At 30.9% G+C, this 14605-nt stretch overlaps 1 protein-coding gene across 3 annotated transcripts in view; it reads right to left on the bottom strand.

The window, feature by feature from the left end:
* LOC107455926 (uncharacterized) overlaps nt 1-14605 on the bottom strand; it is a 93160-nt gene that overhangs the window by 10691 nt on the left and 67864 nt on the right. For all 3 annotated transcript variants that reach the window (XM_087156885.1, XM_043046121.3, XM_087156886.1), the window contains 7 exons: nt 10559-12775; nt 9594-9701; nt 8215-8307; nt 6147-6260; nt 3397-3577; nt 2360-2452; nt 553-623 (listed from right to left, as the gene is read on the bottom strand). In XM_087156885.1, the coding sequence (XP_087013011.1) occupies nt 553-623; nt 2360-2452; nt 3397-3577; nt 6147-6260; nt 8215-8307; nt 9594-9701; nt 10559-12775 (2877 nt within the window). The remainder of the gene's footprint in view (nt 1-552; nt 624-2359; nt 2453-3396; nt 3578-6146; nt 6261-8214; nt 8308-9593; nt 9702-10558; nt 12776-14605) is intronic.

The raw sequence follows: 14605 nt of genomic DNA, 5'->3' as shown, positions 1-14605 counted from the left end.
ATTTCGCAGCATCTCTTAAACTAAATATTCGCTGTCAAAAAAGGGATACAAAGTGGAAGACCAAATGAATAAATTAGAGGAAAAAAATGTTTTAGAATAACAAAAAGAGTCAAGTAAACATGAATAAATATTTTTAAATAATTCTTCATGCTAAGTATAAGCCAATTTTTTATTCAAAATCATTTTGAACATAATATGTGAATTAATTTCTCCTGCCGTGTAAATTATACAGGGGTAAATTAGTTTCCTTAAAGTAATGGACTACAACTCCAAAGTAGTTTGTAGTCTCTACATTTTACAAAAAAGTAGTTGCAGTTAACTATTGCAACAAAATAGTTGTAGTAAACTACGAAAAAAATGTAGTTTTGTACGACCTTTGCGAAAAAAGCAAGATTTTTCCGTAACGAAGAGGGAAATATTGCGGAGAGTGGAAAAATCGTGTAACCTTGAAACGCCTATTCCACTTATAAAGAGTACAATAAGGTTTGCTTTAAAGTAAAGTTACAAAAAAGGATATTTTATAATTTAAAAAAAAAAAACTAGTATAATTACCCAAGGATTTACAACGAACTCTCATGACATCTCTGGTGTGACATGATGATGGTTCAAATATGGCACTTGATCTATTTAGATTACAAATACATATGAAATGAATGCCTAATTTAGCTTGGACGCTGCACAAATATTTGCATGGTTATACAAAATTTTTCAAATATAAAATGTTTTGCAATTTTTCTTAAAAATTAAAATTGAACAGATTCAATTAGAAGCCAGTATTATTAAATTTTCATTTATTGAGTTAAGTATATACTTATTTAATCTGTATATAATTTAATGAATAAATGATAATAGTGCAGAATATTCATTTAGGGGAGAGTCGGGTAGCCCCGCCTACTTCAGGAGTATTACTTATATTTCTGTATAATATTGAGTAATAATCAATATTTTTTGCATGTTTCTATTGTTTCACCATCTAATTAAATAATGCAAAAAGAATAAACAGAAAAAGAATAGTTTAACTTAAAAAAATAGAAATTTAAAAAAACATATTTTTCAGCTCTTTTCAAAATGTGTCGAGTAGCCCCGCCAAGTTACAAAAATTACGTTTTTTGACTGTTTTTTCAGGTGTAAATGAAAGTGTCCAATGTATTGACAATAGTACCTCATTTACGAAGAGGACCTCAATGTACCTCATTTATCATTTTTATCACAAAATTATTTTATTTATTACATATTTATATACTTTTAGTGAATTCTATCATTTAATAACAATCATTTAATAACAACAATATTTGTTTTTAAAAATGAATATAACTTTCAAATTTGAGGCAATAAAATAATAATCTTTGCAACCGTACATTTATCGACGAAATAAAATTGGGCGGTGATACCCGACATTCATGTGAGCGGGGCTACCCGAAATCCAATTTTTTTTGTAAATTTGTAATTACTCGAGCAATTTTTAGCATATAAACTTCTTTCTTCGTGCAAATTAAACTTAAGACTACATACTTTAATGCTGTATGTATAGAAAAAATTATTTTTTTAGTATTAAAATGAAGTTTAATCGAAACATTCAACCATTTTTTCTTAATTTCATGACTACTGTATTCAACATATTTTCAAAACTATTGTTTACCATGTTAACAGCTGCATACATACTTGAAACTTTGAAAATAATCTTTTTTTAATATAACAATTAATGTCCGATGGCCCATTGACATTGACTTGACCCATTATCATTGACTTGAAAAAATATTCTATACATATGAAATTGATTGTGGGCGGTGGTACCCGCTGGGCGGGGCTACCCGACTCTCCCCTATATACGAAGTTATTTCATGCAATTTAAATATTTTATATAATAAACTTTAACAATTCATTTATACCTAATGATTCCAGAATCAGCTATTTTTGTAGCTTCGAATTCAGTCGGAGTACTTGGCTGTACTAATCAACAGAATATGTGACAAAAGATTCTTTAATAAGTCAATTATTTATTAAGGAAATATTACAAAAATATTTTTTAACAATAAAATGTACATAATTTTTTTTAATATAAAGCCAGTGTTAAAAATGAATCAGTTGCCATAGTTTTCATAAATGGTACTGCCTGATATTGTAGTTTTCTTACTATGGTACTTATCAATAATGTTGCTAAACTTGAGAAATAATATCTTCTAACATTAAATGGAAAGGTTTCGTCTAAATGCAGTAAGTATGCGTTTGCAGATTTACTTTTCAGATAAGGTTATTCTATCATTCAAATAATTATAAGTTGATTAAATCTAAATATATAATCATTATTTAAATAGTCAATAAATAAAAAGCACATGCAAGATAATTTAAGGAAACTCACTTTTTCGAAGGACTTCCCAGTGTATGTGAAATGGAGAAGTATTGTTCTTCTTCAGTCCTGGAATCATGAGCTCGTGATGAAGTCGATACAGTCCTGTAATACAAAATTCCTCATTCACAAATACAAAATTTAAATTTAAAATTTCTGACCACGATCAACTCCATGGAATTCCTACCACCTTATCTTGATAGCGAAGTAAAAAATATTAACATTGCTCACCAAACTTCACGCAATATAAATCGGTTTTTAAAGATTTAAATAGCGTCAAATTCACGTACGACTACATTTTGAAAGCTAACAACACTGTGAAGTTTTCAAAAAATACATTTATATTACTTTATTGTTCGTAAATTAAACAGCATACAAGTTTGATAGCGTTACCAAATTTGAAACTCATTATCTATTTTAAGAATTTTCAAAATAGTATGAATGTTACTTAAAGATAAATTCACAAAATATTTTGACACGGAAAAACAAAACAAAATGGAAATAATCACTAGTGAGAAAATTGGGTTTCGCAAAATCAAAGCCCGTTTAATTACAGATGTAGTTGAAATGCGGTTATTCAAAACAATTTTAAATTTCTCTCAAATACGAAACAACTTTTATGCACGTTTCTTTAAGAAATTTCGTACTTTTTTGACAATTTTTGTTGACAACGATTTTAAATATATAAAATATGCATGTAAAAGGTAGGGATTACAGAACACTTTGAAAAGAGGACTTTGAATAGAGCTTTCTGCATTAGCTGCAAGCATTTATGAAATTTTAAATGACGTTATCTGAAGAAAAAAAAACGCTTTTGATGCTAGTAGACACGATAACTTCAAATTTTAATCGATTTAAGCAACAATTAACTGCTTTTTTATATAAAGTGTGCTAGCAGTATAGTACGCAAGTGGCATTTTTGTTTTTAGATCATTTAATTAATTTCGAATCCCAGATCATCCAGTGTGTAGCGCCTGTGTAACGTTAACTCCCAAATAAAAAGTTAAAAATGGAAAATTATCTGAAATTAGTGTCAGAAAATACAGTACCTGTAAGTAAGGGCACTGCAAACAGCCTTTCCTAATTCGTCCATTTTCTTTTGAAGTGAGTCTGAATCATGAAGGCTGTCCAGGCAAAGTTTACCCCACTGTCCTTCTTTTCGAACCATTAAATACCCTTCTGGCCGATAATGAATATCCTGAGCTTCTGTTACTGACTCAGCCAATTTCACTGAAAAATTATGAACGTTCCTTAGTTTAATTACACATTCAAGTGAATAAATTACAGTTTTTAGTTGGTAGTAATAGCAAAAAATTTAAAAAGGCCATGAAATAAGAACAAAAAGGAAAAGAAAGGAACGTTTTGCTGCATTATTCTTAGGAAACGAGATCATTTCCACTTACTTTTAAAATTGGATATTAAGTTTTTAATTTCAACTTGAACAAAACAGATTCTAATTTTGAACTCAGAATAATAGATAACACTTGGAATCTATTTATTCATAGCTCAAATTATCTGAAATCTGTTGTTCTGAATCATAGTTTTACTATGAAAAACTATAAAACAATGTTGTCATAACATTCATTTGCAGAAATGACTGGTCAAAGTTTAAAAACAAAATTAACATATGCTCGAAGAAAATTCAGTTTGAATCGTGAGAAAACAATGATTACTTAGCTTACCTTTCAGAAGCATCATCCACTGACAAACCTTGCAATTAATTTTGAAATTTTGTGAAAATTAAGAAACTAATTTCGTGCATTTTTATCTACTTTCTATATTTAGTAAATAAGATTGAATGTTAAAAATAAATGGTTGTTCGCTTGATAGAAAAAAGAGCGAATACTGAAATAAAATTAGAGTCAAAGATGGTATTTGTAATCTATAAAGCTTAAAAGTCGTTAATTGTCTCATTTGCGTAATCAAGAATTTTCTGTGATTTACATTGGTAACTGGAGCCTTAACGGTTTCCGTATCTTTAAAGTTCATAACTTTGTTTCTCCCTATGATTCTATCATCTAATATATATATATATATATATATATATATATATATATATATATATATATATATATATATATCCTCTCTCTATATATGATATCACATATATATAAACTATATATATATATAATTAGCTGTTTTTTATTGCACCATTATTGATATTTTGATTACAGCATAATTGATTTTTTTGATTGCATCACTGTTAATTCCTTAGTTGTGGAAAAATAAATGACATTGTGCTAATTTTCGTAATTGTAATATTTTAAACGGTTTAATTCTTTTTATAGTTTTTAGGGAGATTGATGATCGATTCTAACAACTAATGTGTTCACTGTGATAACCTGACTTTTTAGACACATAACTGTGATAACCTGATGAAAAATAAATCACATGTTAAACTAAACATGAAAAAACAAATGTTACTGCTGAACCATCAAAAAAATTTTTTTTATTTTACTGAGTGCCGAGTAGGTAATGCACAGATTATTTAGGTAGTTGGCAGCTTAAGTAATTCAAGAAATGAAAACCTTTTTCGGCACATTAACGAACCTATACATTAGCTAGATATTTTCTGATATCAACATTTTAGCAATAAGACACGTATACTAAAATGCGTGCATAAGTTGACTTACTTCAGTGTTATAAAATAGAACAAGTAAACGAAAGTGGCACAAAATATATTATATGCAACAGCAAAAAATATACATTTTTAATGTTTGGAATATTTACAACACACATTGTGATAAATGTTTTCTTTAAAGGTTAAATTTCAAACTCTTAGTGATCAAAAAAAGGTTAATTTCATCTTTGTTTTCACTCCATTTGTCATTTAACAATTGTCTTAATTTAAAATCTCCACATTCCTTCGCAGTTTTTCTGACTAGGAGACGTTGTAAACGTTTTTTTACTCGCTCTTTAAGCCCGAATATCAAAAGATTTCCCAAATCGGCGATCAATCCCCTGCCAGTTTTGCGAATTTGAGATGTTCTAGTTGCTCTCATACTGCCTCACTCACAGTACTTTCATAACTAGTAAAATGAGTTAACCGTGGTTGTTAAGCACGGTTGTATACACTTGTTACTTTTCGAACTTTTCTGCAATCGTCGTCTAACAGTCGAATGTTTAGTTCCATCAAAAGAAATATTGAAGATATTTTGAATATTGAAAATCCCACCGAAGTCACTACGAAACGAGTGGTGAACAAAAGCAGAATTTGCACTTTCTGATCATCTACGAAATACAGAATAACAAAATACGTATGCAACTACTGCAACAAGGGTATTTGTGAAGACCACACTTTTAACATCTTCCAAGTGTGAAAATCATCATTTTTATCACATTTTAATTTAAATATAATGGTGGGAGGCGGGCGTTCAGTGGATTGAGCGCTCACCTCCCAATAAGGTAATACGGGTTTGAATCCCCGCTTTGGCTGGTGGAAACGAATTCCGAAGAGTGCTGACATAAAATATCCTCAGTGGTAGAAGGATCGTGGGTTAAAGTCCATATTGACGTTTTGGGCCATTTTCATAATAAATATTGACAGCGCTGGCTTCAAATAGGCTAAACTTGACCTAAAAATCATGAGTAACAGTTGCAAACTCACAGCAGTTATAAAAATACCATTATTATTCGTAAAAAGAAAGCATTATATATTACGACGGAGCCTTCGAAAAACTGTCTTAGGGTTGCATTCTATCTTCGGGGGATGGGGAGCTTCAGCGAAAAGGGGTCGAAACCTACAAGTCATTTATATTTTGAAAGATATCAGTTTATATTTGAACACGATTGTATTTACCACAATATTTTTCATCAGTTCCCATCGGACAATTGTTTTCGCCGTCACAGACTTGAGATGTGTTGATGCAGAATTTTGTTTGAGGACAGATGATTTGATCCGGACCACACCATGCTAAGAAATAAAAAAAAGAGACATGTAATTTATTATTGTCAATGTCATTAATGTTTTGAAACGAACAGAATTTTTCATTAAAAAATACACTCAGTTTTGCATAAAAATATCAGAAAAGGGAAAAGGAATAGTTAGTGGAAACTAGAAGATTTAATGTGGCCAGGATAGCCTGGTTGGTAGATAGGATGGCCAGGATAATTTCATTGGGCCCATGTCCAAGACGTCGTGTCTTTGATACTGCCCGGTGAATATTCCCCATGCAGTAAATCGTGACTGGCGAAAAATTAAATCTGTCGGGCCACAAAGTCCTCCATGTTCCCATAACAAATCATATTTCAGGGTACAGAGTTGTAGATTAAGAGCTAGATTGTTCTCTAGTTCAGGTCAAAATTACGATCTGTGGATGAATGAATGGGTACGCCCTATAAGCGGACGTTGACGCGTTTACTCTGAAGTCTTATTCTTGGCCATAGATGGCGCTACTGAAACGCACACTCTGCCTTAAATTCGCTTGGTTTTACCAAGCAGGCTTACTGGTATTGGCAAGTGGCATTAGAAACAGTAACAATAGAATATTTAAGAGAAAATAAGCTATTGCCACTAAAACTTGGAAATCTTTTTTTTTCGTGCACATTATCTATATCTGCATATTAATTAGTTTTATCTTAAAAAGTATAGACTCAAGTGTTTCCTGCAATTTATCTAGGCTCGCACGCTAACGGTTTTCATTCCGTTAAAGTGGGAAAGTTTTTTTCCTTCTATCAACTCATTTGTTGATTGTTAAATTCATTGCTCAGGTACCGAGCAATAAAAAAGACGTAAAAATAATTGATATTTACGTTGAAATATGAGCTATTAAAATGTATCAAAAAGTGATTATTTAAATGCGTGATTAGAAACTTATGTACCATAATAACATAGTAGTTAAAGTAACGGAATCGTGAAAATCATGCAGAGGAACATTGAAATAATTGCAAAAGAAAAATAGATTAAATTTGGGATGAAATTAGAGCCGAATAAGCTATTATTTAAATGCGTGATTTGAAACTATTTATAATAAACATCGGAATTTTTAAAACTATGTGGAATGCATTGCAGAAACTGCTGAAAAAATTATTGAAAAATAACTTAGATTTACTATTAAATTGCCACAAATAAATTACTTCAAAAAGTGATCAATGAAATGCTCGATTTATAAATCAAGTCGTAATATAGTAATAAATGCATAGAAATTTAAAAATAAACGCAAGGCAATTGGTAGTTTTGGCAAAAACCCAAAAACGTCACTTGGATTTAAAACGAAATAGGCTAAAATAAGGGGAGTCAAAAAATGATTACTCAAATTCGAAGTTTGTGTATCGTAATATCGCATAAAAAGTATTTGGTTTTTTAAAACCTTGCAGAATTTCGTAGCAATAACAGTTTAAAAAGCAATCTAGAAACAATATAAATTTACGATAGAATCTGCACAAATTGAGTGCATTAAAAAGTGATTACTCAAATTTGCAATTCAAAAATTTCGTATTTTTTTTACTTTTCAAAGCAAAAAAATTTTATTGTGTTCATAGTTAGCTAGATAAACTTCACAATAGCTAGATAATCAGTAGAACAATTGATTTCTACTCTTTAGCAGTATCATAGCTAAGGACACGATTTCACACATCTGTTAGATAAAGGAAAAAACCCTGTATTTCTAAAATAGGAAATCATAATATATTCTTCGTAAAATAAAAAAATGTCTTTTAATGCAATGAAAAAATTTATAAACTTAACTAAAATACTAGTATGCATTAAATTTTGAAATTTTATCCACAAAACTAATTTAAAATTTGGAAATTCCAAAGGAACGAAGTAAAATTAAATGATACAATCAAAGTATTTTAAAAACAATGCTAGGTATTGAAAGATTAAATGTAATATTTCAACGTTATATGGCTGCTTGAAAAATACTTACGACAATTATTTTCATCACTTAAATCTTTGCAATCAGGTATGCCATCACATATTTTTTGAGATTGTCCCATCACTTTTAAGAGTTCAGAGCATGCTGCACAAAATAAAAAATATTTCATCAGTTTGCATATCATTCTTCAATGTTTGTTAAATTATTTGTAAAAAACCCTTTTCATAGAAGTTTTTTTTCCCTTTGAACTAGAAACAGAATATATACAGTGTATTTCATAACTATGTATGTTTTTGAAATTTATTTGAAGAAAAAACCAAACACTATCTGATGAATTGCTGTTACATGAGACAGAATTAAGAACACAAAAAAATTATCTAATTGCTGGAGGGGGTGGAACTTGGTGTTTCTAATAATATTTTTTTTCATCTCTCAATTTCTGATCAAACAGAATTTGATATTTTTAATCTCACCTTCCACCTAAACTAGTGCAAGAGTGTCTTACAGAAAATTTTTATACCCTTAATCAGATATGAACGGACGTGACTCGGTCTAAGTCTATATAGTCTAGGAGCTTAAAAAAAAGAGGAAAGCTGTCACTTTTAGTTAATTTTTAAAAGATGGTGCAACCCTGAAACGGTTAATAAGTTATTGCGATGGAGCAGTGGTGGCTTAGGAGATGGAGCGCTCGCCTCTCAATTAGGAGAACCAAGTACAAATCCCAGCTTACGAATTATGTTCCTGGCTCGCACCGACCACAGATCTAACGTCAAATATCCTCAATGATTGACAGATCATGGGTTAGAATCCCTTTGCCGTCTGGCTAGTCTTGAGAGGTTTTCATTATTTTCCTACAAATGTGTGTGAATTCCATCAAATATTTTCCTTCTTTTCTGGGTTGAGTGCCAAATAACAAGGCTACGGAATGAGCGTTGAGAGTCACAACCCCGATAATAGGTAGGATGCTCAAAGCCAAGTATAAAATAGGTTGATAAGCCTTTCAAGTTTCATTTGACAATCAAACTGGTTTAGGTTTTTTCTGTCTCGCCTTCCTATATACTTTTCTTCTATTTTAATTAAATAGTATTATCATGACCTATTATATATATATATATATATATATATATATATATATATATATTCCATAAAATAGTTTTTAACAAAAAAATATTCAGCAAGAACTTAATTTAAGAAATTGAAATGTTTTTATGAATAAAAAGATGCGTCAGCATATCAATTGTGAAATTACTGATAATCAATAGGGTAAATTTTGATTACAGTAATGTTCTTTATAACGTTAATTGAAAGCTCAAACTTATCATTATTAAACATTATTTTTCAAAAATGAAATTTTCTTATATGCTATGTATAAAACAATAAACTGAATGCTATTTATAAAAAGTTATAGTATTAAAAAAAACTAAATTTACAGCAGTTTTTTTCATCTGAGTTGTCTCTGCAATCTCTTCTCATATTGCATCGACTTTCTAAATCCACGCATTCTCCGCTGCTACATTGCATTTCATCTTCAGAACAATCTAAAAGGGAGAAAAACTTTTAAACATAACTTTTCATAATTTTTTTCTTCTCATGAAAACATATTTTTAACTTTAAATAATTGTCGCATTGTTATTTAAACAAATTAAAACAAGAAATATTGAAAGAATTTAAGTTTAATGGTACAAAATCCAGAATCAGCTATATACCTCGTTACGCCTAAAAATTACTTTCTTAAATCAATTAATTTATACGGTGTAATAAACTAAATCTGACGCAAAACATTGAAAAAAGGAATAGTAGATTATGGAGTCTGACATAATGATAAATCTTTTAATTTGAAATCCTGCAAAAAATTCCATATTTATTTTTAATAGTAAAGTAATGAAAATTTAAGAAAAATTATATCCATTAAGGATGTTTTATCCTTCAGGACCATAATCACATGCAAGTGATCGTTAGATTCGCTCTTCACGGCTCGCAGTATGATATATAAAACGAGTATTTCAGACTCTTAAAGCTCAATAATACACGAACGTGATTAAGAGCACACGGACGTAATCAAAAACACACGAACGTGAAAAGAACACACGAACGTGATAAGAACACACGAACGTGATAAGAACACACGAACGTGATAAGAACACATGGACGTGACGGCATTGATCTAGTAATTATAAATCTAAGATTAAAATATAATCTAGAGTTATAGTATAATCTAGAATATAATCTATCCTCTCCAAAAAAATCTAGAATTTGCTAAAATTTGCTTTTTTATTAACACATACTCTCGGAGTATGCGAATCTGAAAAAGAGATTTTTTTTTCGCGTTCTTCTGGTCCTGAAGGGGATAAAGATGTATTAAAACAAGATTAATTTTAGTTCAAGCGTTACTTACTGTTCGAAATAAAAATTGGGTGTTTTCCAAGGCTAACAGCAAAGGATGTGGGAGGTATAGTAGTTATGTGTCGAATGATTTCAACACCACCCCCACTAAAATCATCATAGAAAGGGGTGGCTGGATCGAAGTTTTCATTATTTATTAGATCATTATCTGATCCGATCACAATCGCGTCATTTGAATCAATATCGTTGGGATTGAAGCCAAGATCCTGGAATTGATCTACAATTTTGGGTACACCTCCTTGTATTTCTACTGATTCAGTGGATTCAGTTGAGAGGTGATCTAAAATTTCAGATGAGAAGCTAGAATCTTGGGAAGAAGATGAATTTCCTGACGATGTTTCTGTGGTCTCAAAAACAGTAGTAGAAGAGGGTTGTTCTAAATTTTTCACAGCTGTAGTTGGCGCATCTGTCAAAGCATTTATAGAAACAGAGCTTGTGTTTTTATCTCCTGATGAACTTTGTTCCTCTCTGAAAGTACTACCGAAATTAAAAATGGGCAATATTTTCGTTGCAGTTACAGTCAATGCCTCATCATTACTTTCGTTAAAAACATTGTTTTTATTACTACTTGTAACAGGTGAAACATTTACTTCAGGGGTTGTTGCAGCTTCTTCAGACAATGAAACAGAAGTTGGAAAATTCGAAGGTGAAAAAGATTCTGAACGGGTAGTCAATGAGGGTTCGTATGGAATTGGCTGATGAAATCCGTGACCTTCTTTAGTATGCAAATCTAGGGTTAAATTAGAATGGTTGAAAGAAACATTTTTAATGAGATGGTTGTCGGATTCAAAATTTTCAGTTGAAAGAGAGCTATTAGTGGTATCAAAAACATTGTATTCCTCGGATGTGGAATAATCTTCAAAAAGATCCTCTCTAAAGGAGCTTTCTGTTGCCTCATGAGTGTATGAACTATCTGAAGATATCTGAGAATGTGTCGAACTAATTTCTAGATCATAGTCATGAGACGATTCAAATTTATCATTTTGAGTTGTCCTATCAAGATTCAAGTTTTCTGCCGATTCACTTGTTCCTGTCATCTCGAAAATGTCTGCATTATCGGTATCCAAATTTTTCGTGGTAGTCATCGATTCATGTCCAGTTATATTTTGTGTTTCCACAGAAAGTTCAGTAGGTAAAATTTCTTCTTCTTCTAAATTTGGTGATTCTTTTATATCCTCATTATCTTGCAAAGTATCAACAACTTCTGTTCTATTCAAGTCTCGTAAACCTATATCACTCTTTAAACTATACAGTGGAAGTGTTTCATTTTTCAATTTAGCTTCATTAGGATGTATTTCGTCCTCTACATTTTTAGCAGGTGTTGTAGCAATAGTAGTAGAGCTAATATCTATTTCATGGGCTACGGATGTCTCTTTACTTACCTCGATTAGATCTATAATTTTATATGTCTGTTCAGTGGTTACAGTTTCTTCTTCTCGCGTTGTTGTCAAAACCTCAGACCTGTTACCGGTTTCCTCGGCGTACTCAACAAATGATTCCAACAATTTTGTGTTCTTCTCATTTTCCTCAATTTCTGATTTCACTTTTATATCATCCGTAGTAGTTGGCGAGTCATCTTCACTTTCAGAAGAATCAGAGATAATAGAACTAAGTAAATCATCCGTTGTTGTTTTGTCTGAAGTAGGAGGACCTTCTTCATCTTCCAAAAATCTAAATGATGCGTGTTCCTTACGGTTTAACGGAGGTTCTTCAATTAGTCGACGCAAATCTGCTTTCAATGGTCTTGCCATTTCTAATTTCCCACTTTCAGGAACAGATGTTTGATTTGCTTTAGGTTTTCTCACAACTAACGATACAGATGACATTATAGAAGATGCCACGTCACCTACTTGATGTCCTTCAGATAGGATAGGTCTTAAAGGCTTAAGATTACGAACAGGAATGGGGTCCACATGGGACAGTGGATCCTCAAGCACACTGACTGAACCTACACCTATGTTTAGAGAGGATGGTCCAGATGGTCTGGATAAGGGTGGGGGTGATGGTGGTGGTCTCTGGGGTGGATTTCGACGGGCAGGAGCTGCGTCTTCTAGAAGACGAACAGATCCTCTTCCTGGAGGAGTCCTTTGATCTCCAAATGAAGGTGAAACAGAATCTTCAATGGGGACAGGTTTCCATTGTCCATAGCTAAAACCTAAAGTATCTTCCTCTGGTGTTAATGGACCAATTGATATGACTTGGCCTGTACCTATAAAGTAACAAAAAATTAAAATGTTAGGAAAAGTACACTTCGCATTTCAGATGTTTTAATCAAAGAAATTTTATAAGGGAAGATTTTATAAAGAAATTTTATAAAAATATTTATAAATTTTGGATATAGATTATTAAAATAACAAATAACTCTTACAAATAACTCTCATTTGTAATTTCTATTAATAGAGAAGAGAAAAATTAGTGTTGGTTTTTATTTATGATGGTTTTACTTCTATATTACACACTGACATTTTAGGTTAAATATAAAATAAATTTTGCTTACAAATTAAAAAAAAATAATAGAAAGGGGAAGGTTGTAGTTGTTTATTTACATCGTACTTGAGCTTCACTTCACAATGGGCTATTTTATGAAACATCCGTAATGATGATTTGAAAACATGCCATCCCAATTTTGTTACTCTACGGAGAGGCTGGCTCCTCGCTTTGGTAGCACAATGACCTGTGCGCAAAGTCGAGCACGTTACACTAGAACAATTTGACCAGGATCGATACCACTCACCCTTGGCCCCTTCACACGCATAAACTGCCAATATTTTATTGACTGGCTTGAACGACGAAGTATGATTTGGAACGATCTGTTATTTTTATTTTTCGCTTTTCTTTTAACTTTATTTAAAATGACTAGTTTTTGCGCTTACGGTTGTTCAAATAAAACAAATTTCGACCTCAAATTAAATCGCTACCTGTTGGAGATCGGATTATAAAAAAGGATGGAAAATATACCTGCATAGAATTGGCAGAGATAAATGGTATCCAAGCGATAACAGCAAATTGTAAAAGGTAAGTTTGAAATTAATTTACGTATTCATTTGTTTCAAATTGTACATGATATTATTTAACTATGTAGAGCAAATATTTTTCGCTTTCAATTAGAAGCTTATCAAATTCAATTTCATTAAATATATTCACCTGAAAGAAATGAAAATGGACTAACAATATTGTTTTTAAATTAAATATTTTTAGTTAGAAAGCTTTAAATGTAAATTTTAATAGCATTTAAATATTTGTGTGTTTTTTGCCAGAATTTAAAGTACACAAGTGTAACATATTAAGTACTTTTCAAATAAATAAATTTAAAATGTCTGCGTTTTAATAAGATGATCGAATGCCTATTTGAACTCTTAGTTTCTTAATTTATTTATTATTTCAAATATTTCGTGCATTATAGTAAACTTTTGCTACAGTGCAAAATAAATTTGTAATATTTAATATTCAAATTTGAATAAGATTTCTCAAAGAAATATTTATTATTTTTTTTTGCAATTCAGAACTCATCTTTTTGTTATTAAATGTGACAAAGCTCCCATTTACTAATTATTGACTGTTTTACCACAAAATTTTAAAATCTCTTAGAAAACTGATATTACTTTAATTATGTCTAACTATATTTAACACTTTGAGCCCCATAAGAAACCTACAGCAAAAACATTTCAAAGAGTAAAAAAAGTTACAGCGTATTATGGAAGACTAAATCAGAAAGTTTTAACTTCTAGATCAGACATTATTTTCCTTGAATAGAATAAAAACAAAATATATAATTTCAGAAAGAAAAATTAAAAGGAATAAAAGTAAATGTTTAAGTTATCTTTACGAATATGAAATCATTAGTCAATAAAAAGTGGCGTTTAAGAACAGAAACTCAGTATTTATACATTGAAAGTGGTGGTCCCAAGAGATCTGCAGTCACCGAAATGGCGGCATGTCGCTACTTTAAGTATCCAGGGATTTAGGTGGCATGACATTAATGACTAATTAGTTTTTCATTCGCGATCATATTAAATGTTTACTTTTTGAAACAGGGAAA

Source organism: Parasteatoda tepidariorum, chromosome 2, assembly GCF_982258835.1.
Source record: "Parasteatoda tepidariorum strain Cologne lab strain chromosome 2, Ptep-v5.0, whole genome shotgun sequence".
NCBI classification, from domain to species: Eukaryota; Metazoa; Arthropoda; class Arachnida; order Araneae; family Theridiidae; genus Parasteatoda; species Parasteatoda tepidariorum.
Note: the sequence above shows the minus strand (reverse complement) of the source record. Positions and strands in the feature narration are given on the sequence as shown.